Below are 19,831 nucleotides of genomic sequence, written 5' to 3' on the forward strand. Positions count from 1 at the left end.
ATTCATTAAATATATCAATAGCATAAAATAGAACCTTAAATAGCATTTTCATTAGAAAAATTTTTAAAAAGCTAAAACACAATTTCTGCCTACTGTGAATAAACACCAACATCCTAAAGTATTTTGTCAGCCACTTTAATAAGTGAACAGTGTTAAATAGTATTTCATTTAACCCTAACAAAAATTCTATGTGATATAGGTATTACTACTTTTAATAAACACTTAAAAAACTAAGACTGGAGACATTAAATAATCAGGAGGGCCTGATATAATCTGGAGAAATAATCTGGAGACATTAAATAATCAGGAGTCAAAATTTTGAAGCCTGGGAGCTAAATTAACTAGAGGTCCCTGCACTAATGGCTGGGGCGGTCCTACAATTGCTAAAATTTAATTCAGGAGCTCTGGTAGCGTAGTGGTTACGAGTTGGGCTGCTAACTTGAAGTCTATAGTTCAAAACTACCAGCCGGTCCACGGGTGAAAGCTGAGGCTTTCTGCTCCTGTAAAGATTTACAGCCTCAGAGACCCTATACAGGGTCGCTATAAGTCAGAACTGGTTCCAAGGCACACCAACACCGCCAGTTTAAAATGGAGATAACTCACACCCCAGAGCGCACGGTCTTCCTGTTGTACTTAAGTACTGTCAAGTCTGTTCCGACTCATAGTGACCCTGCATAGGGTTTCCGAGGGGCGGCTGGTGGGTGTGAACCTCCCACCTTGTGATTTGCAGTCCAGTGCAAGATCACAAGTTACCAAAATTTCGGACCTCGCCTTATCCCGCCTCCCCTGGCGCAGGCGTTTTTCCCTCCCGCCGTCGTTCGACTTCTCAGCTCCACCCTCGGCTCCGTGTATTTTACGGCTGCCTACGTTCCCCTGCGACTAAGTCGCTTATGAAGACGTCACGAGCTCTTGCGGTTCTCATTGGTCCATTTCAATAGTCGCGGGATACTTGAACTGCATGAACAGCCGCCTCTCCGGCGGGCTGTTCGCTTTATCCTGGCGTCCTAGGTCTTGGAGTCTCTGCGTCTAGCAGTCCTTGCCCGCGCCTTTCGCTGCTTCCTCCGCCCAGCACTGCCCTGCCGGGTGAGCAGGCAAGTGGGCAAGCTGGCCCTGGCTGCGGAGGCCGGCTTCGGGTAAAGCATTCCTCGGCTGTGTCTGCGCGGTCGGTCGGCGGGCGGAGTGCACGCTGCTTGGCGCCGCAGGCTGATCCCACCGCCGGCACCCGGGAGCTGTGATGTTGGGCAACTCCGCGCCAGGGCCCGCGGCCCACGAGGCGGGCTCGGCGCTGCTTACCCTGCAGCAGACGACCCTCCAAGAGGACCAGGAGAACGTCAATCCCGACAAAACGGCTGCCGCCCAGCAGCCCCGAACTCGGACCGGGCTGGCTGTACTGAAGGCGGGGAACTCGCGCGGATCAGTACCGCAGCACAGGCCCAAGACACGACGGGTAAGGAAGGACACGCGAGCAAATGCGAGAATCGGGCATAAGTTTAACAGGAGGGTAACGAGAAAGCATTTTTCTGGGCTTTTTAGGGGGGCTCGAACCGGAATCACCTTGGTTTAAGATTTTCCGGTTTATGGACTGCCATGGTAGTAGCTTTTATCATTTTTTTAGCATTCCGACCTACGCCAGCATGTGATTGTGCTGCTTTGCGTACTCTATTGGGTACAAACTGAGCCCTGCAACCTGAATGTCTTGCTCGGCATCCCGCTTTCGCCTTTTTTTTTTTTTTTAACCCCAGGCATTGCTCTTGGCCTTAGGAAGAAGCAGCTGGGTCACCCTTCCCCCTCCCTGTACGATTAAGGGAATCTTGTACTTTAGAAAAATACCTTACTTTTGGTATATTTTATCATTTTAGGCAAATTTGCCTTGCTGCTCCACTCTTGTATCAATTCTTTTCATGTGACAAATTTTTACTCTTCTTTTTCTATTTGACTACTCATACTATTCTTGCCTGGTCTTTGTGTCTCACCTTAATTTTCTGAGTAGGTATGGGATTAAAAGCAAAGGCTGGAACCCTTAAGGAGAAGGCAAAACTCCATTTCTAACAGCCTCAAATACTAATTTCTTTCTAGGTTGCACCCCTGAAAGATATTCCTGTAAATGATGAGCAAGCCATTGTTCCTCCCTGGAAAGCAAACAGTAAACAGCCTGCATTCACCATTCATGTGGATGAAGCAGAAGAAAAGCCTCAAAAGAGACCAGTGGAATCCAAAAAAGCAGAGTGTGAAAATGCCCTTGCTTTTAATTCAGCTGTTGCTTTACCTGTACCAAGAAAGCCACTGGTATCTCTTGATTATCCAATGGATGGTAGTTTTGGTAAGTTCTAAAGAAAATCTGTATGCATCAAGGTAATTATGATTATTTAAGAGACTTAATTTTATATTTTGAAGTAGTATATCTGATTATTATGACATACTGAATTAGGTTTAATGTTAACAGGCTTATCCCAAATCTCATAGCTAATATATGACCTAGTGACCTAAAAAAGGACCCAAGTTCTAATTGGGTGTTTCTTCAAGTACACTATCAATCACATCAATTTATTTAGATTATCAGTCACATACTTTAATCTGACCCTGAAAATATTTGGTTGTATTCATGACAGTAACTCATTTCTTACATGCCATATGAAAGAATGTTACATGAGAGTAGTCTTAAATATTTGTGATGTCGAATATCTCTTCTAACTTTAACATGCTGTATTTCTGTAATATCAATCTGAACAATGATCAGATACCAGAAAAAGACATGCATTGTCTTCCTGCATGTCAGTAGTTGTACCATTTGCTGTTTGTACTTAACCACATACAAAATGGAGTAGATTTAGTAGACAGCTATGTCTATATTTATACTGTCTATAGGGTTATTGTATAGTTGATTGAATACAATCTTATTGTGGCTGTACTATTGCTTAGGGAAGAGATTGGGAAAGTCCTTTGGAAATCATGTGTGTATTTTTATTTTAAATTTGTAACATTTTTAGTTTAACCTTCAAGTGACCCTTAAAGTGAAAGGAGTAGTGGGTGAAGTATTCTTTGCCACAAAAGATTCAAATTACAAAAAAACACACAATCATTTGTTGTCATGTTAATCTACCTGTGTGATCTGCCCATAACCCAGTTTTCTCTTGAATACACTTGTTTAATGAAAACCATTTAGCTCTGCTTCTAGTTGCTGCCTAATTGTACTTTCAATTTATCTGACTTTTCTCAGCAATCTGCTTTGGGGTAAATCTATATACCCCCAAATCACGAGATACCCTTTTCAGTTAGATTAAATAAATGCTTTGGTAACACCGTGTTCTTGACCAGGACGGTCCCTTTTTGCATGAAACAGAAAATTACGCAATTAATTTACTATCTTTTGAATTCCTCCAGAGTCCCCACATACTATGGACATGTCAGTTGTATTAGAAGATGAAAAACCAGTGAGTGTTAATGAAGTACCAGACTATCATGAAGACATTCATACATATCTTAGGGAAATGGAGGTAAAGCTCTCTTGATCCAATTTGTATACTGTTATTCATTAAATGGAGTCCTGATGTGGTGCTGCCTCATAATGCACTGCACCACAAGGTCGGTTTGCACTGCATGGTCAACAGTTCATTCAGATCTTACCAGCTGCTCCTTCAAAACCCTAAACAGGGTTGCTGAGTCAGAACCAACTCAGTGGTACTTAACAAGAATTCATTAAATGCAGCTAAATGAAATAGAATAGTATTTTTATTTATTTATTTTTTTTACTGATTAACTATTAGTGAAAGTTAGGTTTCCAGCATATAGCATTTTGTTAATTTATAATGTAATTGTATTTTTACATTGTACTAAATAACTTTTTTCAACAGGTTAAATGTAAGCCTAAAGTGGGTTACATGAAGAAACAACCAGACATCACTAACAGTATGAGGGCTATCCTTGTGGACTGGTTAGTTGAAGTAGGAGAAGAATATAAACTACAGAATGAGACCCTGTACTTGGCTGTGAACTACATTGATAGGTTCCTTTCATCGATGTCTGTATTGAGAGGAAAACTTCAACTTGTGGGTACTGCTGCTATGCTCTTAGCCTCGTAAGTTAACTTTTGTTGGAATGATGAAGAGAAATGTGGTTTTTAACAGTGTGACACAAGGCAGTCAGTGACTAGTTGAGGCAGCATGGGAGAGGGGAGCAGGTATATATTTTAGGATACCGGAGAATGGTATGTTTAACACACTAGTCTTAGATTTGTGTGTGTTGTCAATTTAATTCCCACTCAAAGCTACCCTACCTCATAGGGTTTTTTAGTGCGCTTCTCCTACCTAATAACTTTTTGGCATATGAAGCCAAAACAGTACCTGTTGATGTCAAATTGATTTTGATTCAGAGAGACCCTGTAAGCTAGACAGTGTTTCCAAGGCTATAAATCTTTATAGAAGCAGACACATCTTTCTCCTGTGGAATGGCTGATGGGTGTGAACTTCTGACTTATCTTTAGCAGCCAAGTGCTCAACCACTGCACCACCAGGGCTCCCTTCTGGCAAAGATGTGAACATTTTCTTAAGACTCGTAGTTCTTAAATTTTCAGTTACTTGGTAAGCTCTAACATTGTTCTTAGTAAATCTCTAGCCTCTTGTTTTCTTTCGCAATCTCAAAATCCTTTATTATGAAGCTTGGACCTTATAATTAACAATTGTCTGCCCACCTCTGCTAGAAGTAATGGGCAAGTATTAGTGGAGACAGGCAGTGGGTAGAAAGTGTAGGTTTTTGGATTCAGTCCATGTTTTGCTGGGTAACATTTCAGAATTAGCAAGCTTGCTTTTCTTTCAGAAATGATTACTTAAAAAATTTTTTTCATTGTAGAAAGTTTGAAGAAATATATCCGCCAGAAGTGGCAGAATTTGTGTACATTACAGATGATACCTATACCAAGAAACAAGTTCTGAGAATGGAGCACCTAGTTTTGAAAGTCCTTGCTTTTGACTTAGCTGCACCAACAGTTAATCAGTTTCTTACCCAATACTTTCTGCATCAGCAGCCTGTAAACTGCAAAGTTGAAAGTTTAGCAATGGTAAGTTCCTTTCATTTGCTGGAACAAGCCCTAGTTTCATTGCTTAGTTTTGGTCAAGATTATTTAGTATTCTAGATAGAGGTTAATGCTCCAGTGGTAAGAAAGCCTACCAGTGGCTAAAAATAACCTTAAAAGATAAGGCTATTATTTTCCTGTGGCAACAGCAATTGTGAGGATGGCACAGGGGGCCCAGGTAGTGTTTTCTGTTGTGCATGGGATCACTTGTGTTGGAACCGAGTCAGTGTTTTGAGTTCTAGAGCTTTTGTGTTTTCATTCCAGTTTTTGGGAGAGTTGAGTTTGATAGATGCAGACCCATTCCTAAAGTATCTGCCATCAGTTATTGCTGGAGCAGCCTTTCATATAGCACTCTACACAGTCACAGGACAAAGCTGGGTATGTATTGCATTGTTTTCACACATCTGCCTTGCAAGGGGAGTCCCTGTGATGGCAGTGCTGCTAACCAAAAAGTTTGGAGGTTTGAGTCCACCTGAATCTGAAGTCAGCCATTGAAAACCCTATGGAACACACTTCTACTCTGATACAGGTAGTTGTCATGATTTGGAGTTAAATACCTTGTGAGTATCAAATAAATAATTGTCCTAATCATGACCTAGAATGTCCAAATATATACATGTTTAAAGCATCCTACATGTTAAATAAGGACTCCTGGTGTGGTGCTATAAGCCCTGGAGTGCTAGTCAGAAGGCCAATGGTTCAAACACACCAGCTGCTCCTTGGAAACCCTATACAGGGGTTCCATAATTTGAAACCGTGTCAACAGCACTTTAACAACATGTTGGGGAAAAAGCTTACTCATAACTTGGATTTGAAAAGTGCTTAAAATCTTTTATTGAAGTCAGTCAGCATAAGAGATGGAATAATAGCATGAGAAAACAAGATGTTATTTAATGGTGCTAAAGTAATTAAATTTAATATTTGAGCACTTAAAACAAACTGCTACTAACTCATTGTGTTGTCATTAGAAACAAAACTCATGGTTCTTCATTCCCTTCTTGCAGCCTGAGTCATTAGCACAAAAGACCGGATATACCTTGGAAAGTCTTAAGCCTTGTCTCATGGACCTTTACCAGACCTACCTCAGAGCACCAAAACACGCACAACAATCAATAAGAGAAAAATACAAAAATTCAAAGTAAGAATTAATTGAGCTGTTATTACTAGTCCAAGTGAGCCTTTGGTTCTGAAGTCAACATTTTAAAACACCTTAAGGTGTATTCTCTAACAGACCCAGTTTTTGAGAACGTTGCAGCTAGTGAGTTCTGTTGTAAATTGGGCGGTGGAGGGATTTGTGAATACCTGCTTTGGAGAATGGTGATTTTATAAACTTTAACCTGATCAGAAAGGCAGAAATAGCATTTTTGGGTTTTCAAGTCTGGTTGGTGCTATGGGTTAATGCATTGGACTGTAAGGTCAGCGGCTCAAAGCTCACCAGGTGCTCCTTGGAAATCCTATACAGAGTCGCTGACAACAGCACTTAAGTGTATCATCCCATCACCTGTACTTAATGTCTTTTTTTTCTCCCTACTTCTAGGTATCATGGTGTTTCTCTCCTCAACCCACCCGAGACACTAAATGTGTAAGAGTGAAGAGACTACCTTTGTTTTCTAAGATGTAAATCACTCAAAGTATATGATGTACAGTTTTTATCTTAGGTCTTAATTTTACAATCATTTCTGAATACAGAAATTGTGGTCAAATACAAATTATGTTATCTATTACTTTTTTAATGGTTTTAATTTGTATATCTTTTATATATGTAACTGTTTTAGACGCTTGGCTACTTTTAAGTGGATTAAACAAAGTATTAATGATGTCAGCTATCAGGATAATAATTAATAAATTGATTTGGGAAAAAATCATTTGTAAGTCAAGTCTGATTTGAGATTAAAAAAAGTCAATAGTTTTAATCTGAGAAAACTGGATTACTGTAGAATGGAGAGGCTTCTAATATTGAAGTCTAGGAATAGACCATCAAGTTCTGGCATTCATTTTCCTATGCAACTGGACAAATGTGCTGTTTTCGGGCATGTGAACTAATCTGAACAGTATTGTATCAGTATAGTGATAAGCCTCCTTAAAAACTGTTTATCCCATGTATACTTTAAACAGCCTGTGAAAAATGTTTTGTGCCTGTCAAGTTTTATACATACTTAAGTCAAGTTATCTAAAACGTACTAAGTGTATGAGAGGAGAAAAATGAATAACTTAACAGATCATGGGTGGGGTGGGAAGCATCTGTGCAAATTAAGATTCTCGAGATGGTTTAAACACCATGTTAAAAGCTATATTTTTAAAAACCTAGATTTTATTTTAAGATTTGTGAATAAAAACCAGTTGTTAGCACTGAATAAATATTCTTTTAATAGTATACAACAATGTTAGCTTAATTAACAGCTCTCTTTTTTCTCTTTTTCATTGGCTTTTTACTTGGTACTTTTTCCTGTTTTGCACTGATGGTCTGTGTTCTGTGAATAAGCAAAAATAAATTAAGTTGACTAACAGTAATATTAATAGTATGCATAAGACCCTGATTTCCATTTTGCCTGTTAATTTTGATTACAGAAATAGAAGGCTATAAAATTTAGTAAATAAGAATAAATTACAGTTAATTTGACAAGGTGCTCTATCTATAGAAATAGGTCTTCATGCTTATACATCTCAGATTCAAAAAACCACAGAAAGTAATGCATTTATAATAACTGAGAATAAAACCAAGAGTATTAGCAAGTTTAAACTTTTATATAAAATAAATAATAAGTTTACCTTATTTTCTTTGGAGACTTGTCTGGTTCTAAGATAATCATTTCTTCTTCTTCACTATCTGAGAGTACTATAGTGGCATCTTTAAGAAAATATATATTAAAAATGCTATATAAATATGAAAATAATTTTTAAAAAATACTCTCGGGAAATTACCACATTGGCTTATATTAGAGGTTTTAGAAACTGTTTGCATACAGAGCCCAAGCTACTTTTGGGGTAGAGGCTTTAAAGATGTAATTATAACTATTTGGGGCTTTGAAAAGCAATGTGTAAATTTTTTCCTTATGAATTATATAATAGTGCATACATCGATACATGTTCATAAAAGAAAAGTTAGTTAGGGGGAAAATAGGTTGTTATCTTATAAACCACCTTGGAACTGACCTGAAAACTTGTCAACTGAATCACTAGTGCTATTATTACTTTCACTCTGTCTTTAACACTAGAAGGAAAATTGAAACACTGTTGAGTCAAAAGGTACATTCTAGAAGATACTTGGGCCAAACTGCCCTTGAGAAATATTTTAATTATGCTCCCTATAAGTTATGTGTTTCACAAATGCCCTACACCCATAGAAGTAGCTGACCGGGCTATTTCTATGATGGCTCAATATAACAGAAAATGCTTCCTCATATTGGATTTGACCTGAATTTATTTCCTTTAACAGGATTGACCATGAAAAAGATTGTTGGTTTTTGTTTTTCTCTTGAACTTTTGATTCATTTCCTTTTAGATTTCTCCCTTCGTTCACATCCTTTAGAAAGGTTCCATCACAGTTATCTCTGGTAGCGTAGTGGTTACGAATCGGGCTGCGAACCTTAAGGTCAGCGGTTCGAAACTACCAGCCGCTCCGCGGGAGAAAGATGAGGCTTTCTACTCCCATAAGGATTTACACCCTCGGAAGCCCTGTACAGGGTCGCTCGCTATGGGTCAGAACCGACTCAACGGCACTTAACAACAACAACAGTTATCTTAGGTTTACCTTTATTATTCACTTGAACACACTACTCTTCAAATCAGTAATTGCAGGACCATTAACCCAATTAATCTTAGAAAAATACTTCAAATATGTAAAGACAAGGATGTACATTAATAACAACAGCCTACCTAATCCATCAATATTTCAAAATACGGCTGATATCTATATGGATTGACATGAAACAACTTATCAATCAAAATCTGCTTAATCAATATGCATAAAGTAAACAAATGCATGGAACAAAGTCTGGGAGAGTAACACAAATTAAGAAGTTTTCTCATTTATTTACTTCAATAGTGACTCTCATTAATGTTTATAGGTAGGTAGTTAAGTCTGGTGTGGTGCTGTGGGATAAAGCACTGAACCACAAGGCTGCTCCTTAGAAATTCTAAACAGGATCACTATGAGTCGGAACCACCTAATGCACTTAACAACAACAAAGTTCTCATAAAAGCAGGCAGGCATATGCATTACACATCTGAACAGTTAACACCATTGTGTCCTAATCAAATCAGACTGGTAGGCTACATCCTGTAGTTCTCTGCCAATCCAGTACCTAGCTCCTTGAATGATTAGTTTTTATGGTGTTCAGTGTTGTCAGGTTGATTCCAACTCCTTGCGATCCTGTGTAGTTTCTGGGGAAGTTGGTGGTACTGAACTGCTGAACCACCGATCTTATGGTTCACAGCCCAGTGCTTATCCACACCAGGAGTCTGTAGCATTTCTGACACTATAAATCTTAATGAGAGCAAGCAGCATCATATTTCTCTCTCGGAGTGGCTGGTGGATTTGAATTGCCAACCTTGAGGTGGTGGTGGTCGTGGCTGTAAATCTTTATGGGAACAGAACGTCTCATCTTTCTCCCACGGAACAGCTTGATAGTTTTGAACTGCTGACCTTGTGGTTAGCAGCCCGATCTATAACCACTACACTACCAGAGCTCCTTAACCTTGAGGTAGCAGCCCAATATTTAACGTACGGTACCACCTGCATGCAACAATTTCTCCGATTCCACAGCTTTCAGGATGCAAGGAACATTTAGAACTACCAAAATCCCACTGTTCTACAATTTTTTGATTCAATACTCCATCCTGGTGTGGTGCTGTAGGATGAGCACTAGACCACAAAGTCAGTCTGAATTACAAGGTACTTTGTTCAAACTCACCAGCTGATCCTTCAGAAAGCCTATACAGGGTCGCTATGAGCTGGAACCGGCATACATTGATTGCACTTAATTGATGACCACATATTGCAATATGGTCCAGGATGGTAGCCACTCGATACGTGCCTGGAATCCTGGTGTGGCACTGTGGGTCAATGCACTGGACTAAAAAATGCTAGTTCGGCAGTTCAAGCTCATCAGTTGCACCCTGGAAACCCTATAGAGGGTTGCTATGGATCAGAGCCCACTCAACAAGATAAGTGGCTAAGAGTAAACAAAGATTAAAACTCAGTTCCCGTCACACAAGACCCATTTCAGGTGCTCAACAGGCGTGACTAGTGGCTCCTGAATTGGAAAATAGAATGAGAACACTTGAGTGGCCTGGGCAGCACTACTCTGTTATGCTTATGGTTGAGCCTGAAAACTATACAAATACCCCTCTAAGACTGAAACAACCCCCTCTAAGACTGCAATTCAAAGGGAACACATGAGCAGCCTTGTAAGCTTGCTGGAGACCACACTGTCTACTGGTGAGTTGAAGAAAAGAAAAGGCAACAATGAAGAAATGGGCTGAGTTCAACCACAGTCCATAGACTCCCACTGACCTGGAGATGAGGAGAGAAGAGGAAGGGCTGGTTTGTCCAAAGTGGTGAGACCTAGGGATACCTGAGCCCAGGGACAAGGACATAGCCATGGAGGGATAGAGCTGAAGAGTGAAACATCCAGCTGATCTGAAGTGAAGGGAGATGCACAAGAACACCCAAACTTGCAGATAGTAAGTTCCCTTTTGACCTAGCCTTGATGGCTTGATAATCAGAACTCAACTAGAGGATGATAAAATTTTTTTGATAAGGAAACGAAGGCAAATTGTTATAATTTGATGAACTTGACCTATACTCATGGATGTAATAACTCAAAATACCAACAGCGGGAAGGCGTCTTCACATGAAGTATCAATACTATCCCTTCTGTATACAGGGTAGATAAGAACAGCCAACTTAGACAGTGGTTACCTAAAATGAGGGGGCAATAAAGTGACTGTCTTACAAGTTTTCAAGAGGGAGTTTAGTTTAAGAGTGTGAGGGAAGACAGAGTCCCCACTGTATAGTTTTCATCTTGTCTGGTAAAAAGAGATGGGGATAAGAGTCTTATGATTCAATAGTAAGTAACTGTTACCATTACTAATTGAGACTGTTAACAATTGTAAAGCTAGACGGTTTGTTAACAAAAAGGGGAATAGTTAATCTTACAATCTAGAAATAGGACCCTAGGACCATCAAGAGAGAAGAGTACAAGTGGAATGCAAGACCTTATCCAGAGAAGCAGTGACACCAGAGATGGAGGCAAAGATAGGGACATAGAGGGAACAGCTGAGGACTGTAGCTTCATGGAAAAAGGGACTCAGAGCTGGCGGCCAAGAGGCAGGCTTGCAAAATGTGTCCTTTGGTGGTTTAAATTATGTATGCCTGAGTTTTTTTTAAAAAAAGAACTAAAATGAATAGAAATGCTGTTAACTAATGGTACAAGGAAGACCATAGAAGAATTGATGCCTTTGAGTTATGGTGTTGAAGGAGAATACTGAAAGTGCCATGGGCTATCAAAAGAACTAACAGATCCGTTTTGGAAGCAGTGCAGGCAGAGTGCTCCTTAGAGGCCAAGGTGGCCAAACTGTCTCTCATACTTTGGACATATTGTCAGGAGGGACCAGTTGCTGGAAAAGAATATCATGTTTGGTAAGGTAGAGGGTCAGAGAGAAAGAGGAAGACTAACCTTTAAGGTTAGCAGCCCAATTTGTAACCACTACACTACCAGAGCTAAAGAAGAAAACAACTAATATTTTAAATGTCACTATGTGTCATCTCCACACAAAGATAGCACATTATTCTAGAAAAGAATACTGCAAAAAGCCTAGAGTTTAGATGAAATTAGATTCTATTTATGGATGACCACAGTGCAGTGGTTACGAGTCAGGCTGCTAATCTCCAGGTCAGCAGTTCAAAACTACCAATCATTCCTCAGGAGAAAGAGGAGGCTTTCTGCTCCAAAAAGATTTACAGCTTCAGAAACTCTACACAGGGTCACTATGAGTCGGATCCGACTCCAAGGCACATCACCAACCTTGGTTTCCAGTATCAGAGAGTTCTACTCCAGTGTCCATTTTCATATTATCAAGAATGATAGCTTCATCACTGCCATCTTGGTCCTCATCTTCCTTCTCAGAATCTTCAAGATCACCCCAGGCATTTTCTGTGCCCTCTCCAACTTGGGCAGTTCCAGGAGTCCATAACACAGGGTTACAAACACTTAACAAGTTAAGAAAGCAACAGCAAAACGTAGGTACTGATGCACTGAGTAGACAGTAAAATGGTAGTTTTCTTCTAAGACTGATTCAAATTTGCCTCAAAATGCTTGGGAATAAAAATTTGCTAATAGCCATACTATGGCTAAGGAGCTCTGGTAGCATAGTTGTTACAAATTGGGCTGCAAACCTGCAAGGTCAGCAGTTCTAAACTACCAGCTGCTCCATGGGAGAAAGATGAGCCTTTCTGCTCCTGTAAAGATTTACAGCCTCAGAAACCCTTTATAGGGTCACTATGAGTCGGAACTGACTTCATGGCATATAGCAACAACAATACAACAATACTATGGCTGAACAATAAGGAAGAAATAAAATCTACTACTCAGGTAAAAGTTTATGGACAATTAATGGTAAGAATTATCAAAAGACAGGATGGCGCTCACCATTTTAGTTGCAATAGTAAATTGGGTTAAAGGGTCAATAACTATAACAATGTTTAACAGTATATAAAGTGTTTGGCCACACCATTAATATTAATGAAGCTTTTCGAAGGACAAATGAAATGCTGCAAATTGTTTCTAAAAGTATAGAATGTTCCGGTGGTTTGCAAATCAACTAAAGAGAAGCTGGATATTATGTCACTGACTCAACATGGCTCATGACTCAAATTACTATCTTGCCTTGTATCTCAAGTGTTTTAGTCATCTAATAGAAGACTAATGCACACCCTTCACAAAAGTATTATGAAAAAAAGGCATTTTGTTTTTATTACAAAAACCACCCAATACAGATACACTTCTGAAGGAGGTTCAGCTTCAGCAATTATTTCTCCTGCTTTCTCCCCTGCATCAGAGGTGTCAATCAGGGCTTTTTCCATTTTAAATGCTGTGATTCTCTGATGTGCAATAGATTCTGCAAAGCCAAACTTTCCACCTTCCTTCCTGCATATGGGTTTGGAAAGAGGTAGTGAGAGAATAAAGGTGAGAGAAGACAAAAGAAAAAGTTATTATTTTATCCTTTGATGTTTGAGAAGTAACTCAGAGAGATGGCTTATTCGACCAATTTAACTTCACCTATTATGCCTCATAGAATAGTAAGTAAAGATAAGAATTACCTCCCAATTTGTGTTTTGTATTGATTTTATTTTTTCTAAAACTAATTTTGAAAGAAATACTAGTTGACTTCTCATATTTAAATTGAGGGGAAAAAAAAAGTTCAATCAACTTTCAAAAAACATACTTTAAGGTAAGATCACATATAAAAACGATTAACAGTCACCTTTGTGAAAGAAAAGCCTGTAATAGACTTATCTATTAAAAATCATTTAATCATGAAAAAAACTTACCTCACTTTCTGGTCATTCTCTAAAGCTTTCTGTATTAGTTCGGTGATTTCTGCTACTTTCACACCAGCTATTTTACTGCATCTCAAAACCTATTTATAAAAACAAACTATAATATCTAAAGGCAACAAATGAAATGGCTTTCTTTAAACAAATTTAAAAATTGCCCAGGGATGCACTATCTTCATGTCTGTGCCAGTAACTCATACTGCTAGTTCAAGACATGGCTGCACTGTCCCCTGGGAAGCTTATAAAACAAAAAGATCCCCAGACCACAGGGACCTATAGTCACAATCTAGGGATCTGGGTGGTGGTTAAGTGTCATGGAGTCAGGTCCAACTCATGGCGACCTTATACAGAGTTTCTGAGAAGCAGCTGGTAAGCTTGAACTGCCGGCCATGCGGTTCAAACCAACTTTGCAGTCCAGTGCATTAACCCACAGCACCACACCAGGATTCCAGAGATCTGGGTGGTTGTTGTTAAGCGCCACTGAGTTGGTTCTGACACAAAGCGACCCTGTATAGGGTTTCCAAAGAGTGCTTGGTGGATTTGAGCTGCCTACCCTGCAGTTGAAACTGATCTTCAGTCCAGCACATTATCCTGCAGCATCCAGGTAGTGGTTGTAAAACTGGTAATTATTATGATAATGGTGACTAACATGTATTGAGGAGCCCTGGTATGGTGCAGTAGGATAAGCACTCGACCTTAAGGTCCATGTGAACCACAAGGCTGGTGGTTCAAACTCACCAAACATTCCTCAGAAGCCCTATACAGCATCGCTGAGTCAGAACCGACTTGACAGCATTTACGAACAGTAATGTACATGCTAGGTAGGTGGTTAAGAGCACACACTGTGTTAGTTTAAATATTAGCTCTGATTTGTATTAGCTGAACTTGGGCAAATGTTTTAATACCTTTGAGCCTCATTTCTTACTATGAAATATGTTGTTACTGCGTACATTTCTGGTGGTTAGAAAACTGTAAGGATAAGTATATTCCAGTGCCCAGCATATATAAGTACTCAATACAGTTGTTAAGTGCTGTCGAGTTGGTTCTGACTCATATTGACCCTGTATAGGGTTTCCAAGGAACAGCTGGTGAGTTTGAACCACTGATCTATGGTTGGCAGTCAAGTGTTTATCCTACAGTGCCACACCAGGACACAGCCTCCATGAGAATCTGATGGATTTGATAATGACTGTGTATTATACTAAGAGAAAGATGTTCTCTTTAATTTGTACTTTTTGATGCTTATTTATTGGTGTCTTTTCTTGATTTGAAGAAAAATGTACTCTCTATCCTTAAGGGCCATATTCTGAGGGTCATACATGAGAGTAGCAAGGGAGAAAGGAGGACCCCTCCTAAGCAGCAGCCAACTATCCTTGTTGGATTTCGGGCAAAAGACAACTAAAAGGTTCTAAAGATGGTACAGTAATGAAAGGACTAACTTGATCTTTTAGCAGCATTATCCCACCACTGGACTGGATGGTACAAATCTCTCGATGTTTGTTCATGGCAATCACCAGCAAGCCATCCATTACACGTTCTTCACGTTCATTGGGATCCACCAATAAATACGTTCTGCAATGTTAAATGAACCTGAATAAATCTGGAAGTATGAATGCTCGTCATTTTTAAGACAATGGATGATTTATTTAAAAGATGGTGTTGGCAACATAAACATAGTTAAGAATTTAACTGGGGATTTAATCCTTTAAGTCACCTTAATAAGAAAAGATAATTACAGTTTTTAATCAACATAAAATAAATACCAAGTGATTTTCTCCAACTACTACAATAAAATCAGAGTCCATATTAGTTTTTTCTGATACTGTCTCTGTGTTGCCTAGTACATTAGCTACTAGCTGCAAGTGGTTACTAAGACCTGTAATGTGCCTAGTCCAAATTGAGATGAACTATAAAATAAACTCTGAATTTCAAAGGTTTAGTGGAAACAAAAATATGAAATATTTCAAGATTAAGTTTTTAAAATATCAATTACAAAATAAAATAACAGTCTAAATATGTTGCTTTTGTTGTTGTGAAGTGCTGTTGAGTCGGTTCCTACCCACAACAACCCTGTATAGGGTTTCCAAGAAGCAGCTGGTGAGCTTGAACCTCCAACCTTGCAATTTAAACAGCTTTGCAGTCTATAAACTGTTTCCTTTTCCTTTTTGATTGTGGCTACAGGAAAATTTAAACTCACATAAACGAGGAAGATTCAAAAAGTTTGTGGAAAAATTCAATTTTTATTTTCCTTGAATTTTCAAACCCTCATATGGTTCCTATTATATCTATTAGTGTTGAACTTCTATACCACAATGACTACAAACTAAAAGCTTTTCTCTAGTCCTTATTCACTTTTTGATGACATTCATACTTGTTAAAATACCCTCTGCCCTTGTTCTGAATTAGTGGTTACAAATCGGGCTGCGAGCCGCAAGGTCAGCAGTTCAAAGCCACTAGTGGTTCCATGGGAGAAAGATGAGGCGATCTGCTCCCGTAAAGATTTACAGCCTTGGAAACCCTGTACAGGGTCGCTATGAGTCAGAACCGACTCCACGGCACATAACAACAACAACAAGATGAAAATGAGTTTTGTTTCAAAAGAGATGTAAGGCTCAAGCTTCCATCCAATTTTCCATGCGACTTGCTCCTAGAACTAATCCACTTAATGTGCTCCACAGCCCTCTAATATTAATCCACACTACTGTGGATTATTCTTATTCTACTTTTTCAAAGTAGAAACTAGCATGCCAATTCTAAACTGTGTAACTATGCCATGAAAGAAAAAACAGAAGTATCCTTGTTGTAGAAGAGTTTGAGACTTCTATTGAGAAAGTTCTTTGACAGCTAAATCTCTTACAAAGAACAATAAGATTTATGACTATTAAAAGAGGGAGTATATTCATTAATCCATGGAACATCTGAGTAGAGCAAAAAAGTTCTAGTTGCCCACAATAAGGCAAGACTCACCCTTGCTGGAAGAAGGCAAAACTGACACAAATGGGCATGTGGTGGATGCTCAATGGCACAGGATCACGCTCTTCAGGTGTATACTTTTCCAAAGAAAAGGTTCAAGAATTACAAATGACACTTTGGAATATACAAAACACTTACCATGCACCCCAAATATTAAAAGAAATAAAAATTCTTTAGTATTAGATATTTCATACGGCAACTTACATTCCTCAAATTTTCTGATATTTTTCAAGAGCTTTATTAATGCTTAATTTACATACCATAAAATCTAATCACTTTCAATATACAATTCAATTATTAATAAATTTATAAAAGTTGTATGACCATCATCACAATAGTTTTTGAACACTTGTATAACTCCAAAAAATTCTTTTTTAAAAAAACTTTTATGAATTGAGTAAAAGTTTACAGATAAAATATAAAGAATTTTACACTCAACAAACCATGTATGTACTTTGTTTAATCTCAATGAATGTAATTCCTTTCATCCAACAGGAACCTAAGTACAAATACCCTCTTTTCAAACTGACTAATTTCACTCAGCGTAATGAACATTTAGGCTACCTTCATCTTTTTGCTTTTATGAGTAGTGCTGTGATGAACATTAGTGTGCACATATCTATTCATGGCCTGCCTGGCTCATATTTCTTGTATATATAACAAATACAGGGATTACTGGGTCATATGGTATTTCTAATTTCAACTGAGGAAGCACCATACCACAACAATGGTTGAAACATTTTACAGTCCCACCAGCAACATAGGTGGGTCCCAGTCTCTCTACTCCCTCTCCAGCATTTGTTGTCTGTTTCTGAACTTTGCTATTGCAGGGCATCTTTGGTCCTTCTAGTCAAATTTCTCCATTTTGTGACATATTGTAAATCCTAGCCTTCATGCCTGTGATTATGGACCCTTTTTGAAATGAGTTGCTAAGGAGTAAAGATTAAGGTAGGGATAAGGAACTTCAAGACCGGTAGTTCAAGCTCACCAGCTGCTCCTCGGAAACCCTATACAGGGTTACTGTGGGTCAGAACTGACTCAATGGCACTTAAAAACAACAAGTAAAGAGGCGTTCTAGTGTGGCGCTGTGGGATAATGCACTAGATTACAAAGTCGGTTTGAACTGGAGGGTATGTGGTTCAAGGTTACCAGACACCCCTCCGAAACCCTACACAGGGTCATTATACATCGGAACTGACTCAACAGCACTCAACAACAACAAGCAGTAAAGGAGCTCTAGTAGAGTGGTGGTCATGAATCAGGTTGCTAACCTCAAGGCGAGCAGTTTGAAACTACCAGCTGTTCCACAGGAGAAAGATGAGGCTTTCTAATTACAGCTTCGGAAACCCTATGCAGGGTGACTATGAGTCTTTGTCAACTACATGGCATACTACCACCACCGATTACAGTGAAACGAAGTATTAAGAATGCCCTAACCTGAGTAAAGGGTGTGAATCGAGTCATAGCTCTTAGTTTCCCTTAGGGACAAGGTCTGATTCCAATTTTTAAAAGGCTTTGGAAAAGCTTGCTCTCTTACCCTGGAATGTTGCTTCTGGGCCATGTCTGACCTCCATCCAGCTCATGGGCTTTTCGGCCTATCACCTGACCTGATTCACCAACTCCTGCAGCCTTGTGCATCAACAGTTTGCTGTCTGACCTGCTGATTTCATTTCCACAGCTCTTAAGACTACACAGGTAGGAAAATCCTTCTAAATGATCTTTGAACTACAGATTTGGGACTGACCAGCCTCCTTAATTTCATAAGCCATTTCATTTGACAATCATGAGCTTTGTGAGACTTTGCAGCGTGTTGCAGAACCCAAGGATTTGAGGGGAGGGAGGGGTGGTGATTGATACCAAGGATCATGGAGGGGCGTAAGAGGTTGGAAAAGTCAAACAGTTGATAAACTTTTAACCTTCAACTCATAGGACCAGACTTGTGTTTTTATAAAACATTCATGTAGCTATTGGAATCCTGGTGTTGCAATGCAAGATAATACATTGGACCACTGCAAGGTCAGTTGCAACTGCAAGGCCGGCGGTTCAAACCCACCAACTGCTCCTTAGAAACCCTATACAGAGTCACTATGGGTTGGAGCCGACTTGAGGCAACAATGGCTAATGACTGTGAACATGTCTTTATGTTTGTTGGCTACATGAATGTCTTCTTTGGTGAAGTATCTGTTCCTGTTCTGGGCCCATGTTGAAATTGGATAGTTTATCTTTTTCTTGTAGAGGTACTGTTGTTGCTGTTAAGTGCCGTGGAGTCAGTTCCACCTCATAGTGACCCCGTACAGGGTTTCTGAGGCTGTAAATCTTTACGGGAGCTTCATCTTTCTCCCACGGAACAGCTGACTGTGAGATTAGCAACTCGATTCGTACACACTATACTACCAGAGGTACTGTAGTTTGCTATAAATTTTAGAGATTAGTTCCTTGTCTGATTAGGTACTTAAAGACCTCCAATTTCGTTCTTCTTAAGCAGAGCTTTGCTTATCCAAAGTCTCTTTCCATTCCATATAAATTTAGTGATCATTTTTTCCATCTCTCAAATAAATGAAATTAGAATCTGGATTGGGACTGTGTTCTATTTATAGACTGCTTTGAGTAGTGTTGACATTTTCACAATCTTAAGTATTCCTATCCATGAGCATGGTATATATTCTCCCATTTTCCTAAGTCTCTTGGTTTCTTGGTAGTAGTATTTTGTAGTTTTCTTTGCATAGGTCTTTTCTTTCTCTAGTTACATTTATTCCTAAACATTTGATGCCTTTAATATCTCTTTCTCCCCTTATAGCTCTGAATCAGACTTCCAACATGACACTGATTAGTATTAGTAGTTAGGTGCCATTGAGTAGAGACCGACTCATGGCGACCCTATGCTGGGGTCTTTGAATTTCATAAGTATTTTAAGTCCTCTTCAGTTTCAGCAAGGAAGATTGTACCATCTGCATATCACAGGTTGTTAAGAAGTCTTCCTCCAATCCTGATGCCACATTTCTCTTCATATAACCCAGCTTTTCAATTTATTTGCTCAGCATACAGGTTGAATAAATATGGTGAAATAATACAAACCTGGTGCACATCTTTCATAATTTTAAAACATTTGATAATTCCATGTTCTGTGCGAACAACTGCCTCAATGTCTATGTACAGATTCCTCATGAGCACAATTAAGTGTTTAGAATACGTATACTTCACAATGTTGTCCACAGCTTCTCATGATACAC

At 39.1% G+C, this 19,831-nt stretch overlaps 2 protein-coding genes across 2 annotated transcripts in view; one reads left to right on the top strand and one right to left on the bottom strand.

Moving 5' to 3' along the window:
* Positions 1-1,140: 1,140 nt before the first annotated feature.
* CCNA2 (cyclin A2) lies at positions 1,141-6,900 on the top strand. The gene is made up of 8 exons (XM_006866275.1): positions 1,141-1,447; positions 2,077-2,320; positions 3,382-3,494; positions 3,852-4,075; positions 4,846-5,053; positions 5,333-5,446; positions 6,073-6,206; positions 6,606-6,900. Exons 1-8 carry the CDS (start codon positions 1,235-1,237, stop codon positions 6,652-6,654), a joined length of 1,299 nt encoding a protein of 432 aa, XP_006866337.1. The 5' UTR covers positions 1,141-1,234; the 3' UTR covers positions 6,655-6,900.
* A 519-nt stretch (positions 6,901-7,419) lies between these two features.
* The window catches only part of EXOSC9 (exosome component 9), a 19,311-nt gene continuing 6,899 nt past the window's right edge, over positions 7,420-19,831 (bottom strand). Inside the window, exons 6-12 of the mRNA XM_006866276.1 lie at positions 16,596-16,678; positions 15,068-15,200; positions 13,623-13,711; positions 13,072-13,218; positions 12,097-12,281; positions 7,838-7,916; positions 7,420-7,539 (exon numbers count right to left, since the gene is read on the bottom strand). Of these exons, the coding sequence (XP_006866338.1) occupies positions 7,458-7,539; positions 7,838-7,916; positions 12,097-12,281; positions 13,072-13,218; positions 13,623-13,711; positions 15,068-15,200; positions 16,596-16,678 (798 nt within the window). The 3' untranslated portion in view covers positions 7,420-7,457. The remainder of the gene's footprint in view (positions 7,540-7,837; positions 7,917-12,096; positions 12,282-13,071; positions 13,219-13,622; positions 13,712-15,067; positions 15,201-16,595; positions 16,679-19,831) is intronic.

The sequence above is a fragment of the Chrysochloris asiatica genome, unplaced genomic scaffold, assembly GCF_000296735.1.
Source record: "Chrysochloris asiatica unplaced genomic scaffold, ChrAsi1.0 scaffold00088, whole genome shotgun sequence".
NCBI lineage: Eukaryota > Metazoa > Chordata > Mammalia > Afrosoricida > Chrysochloridae > Chrysochloris > Chrysochloris asiatica.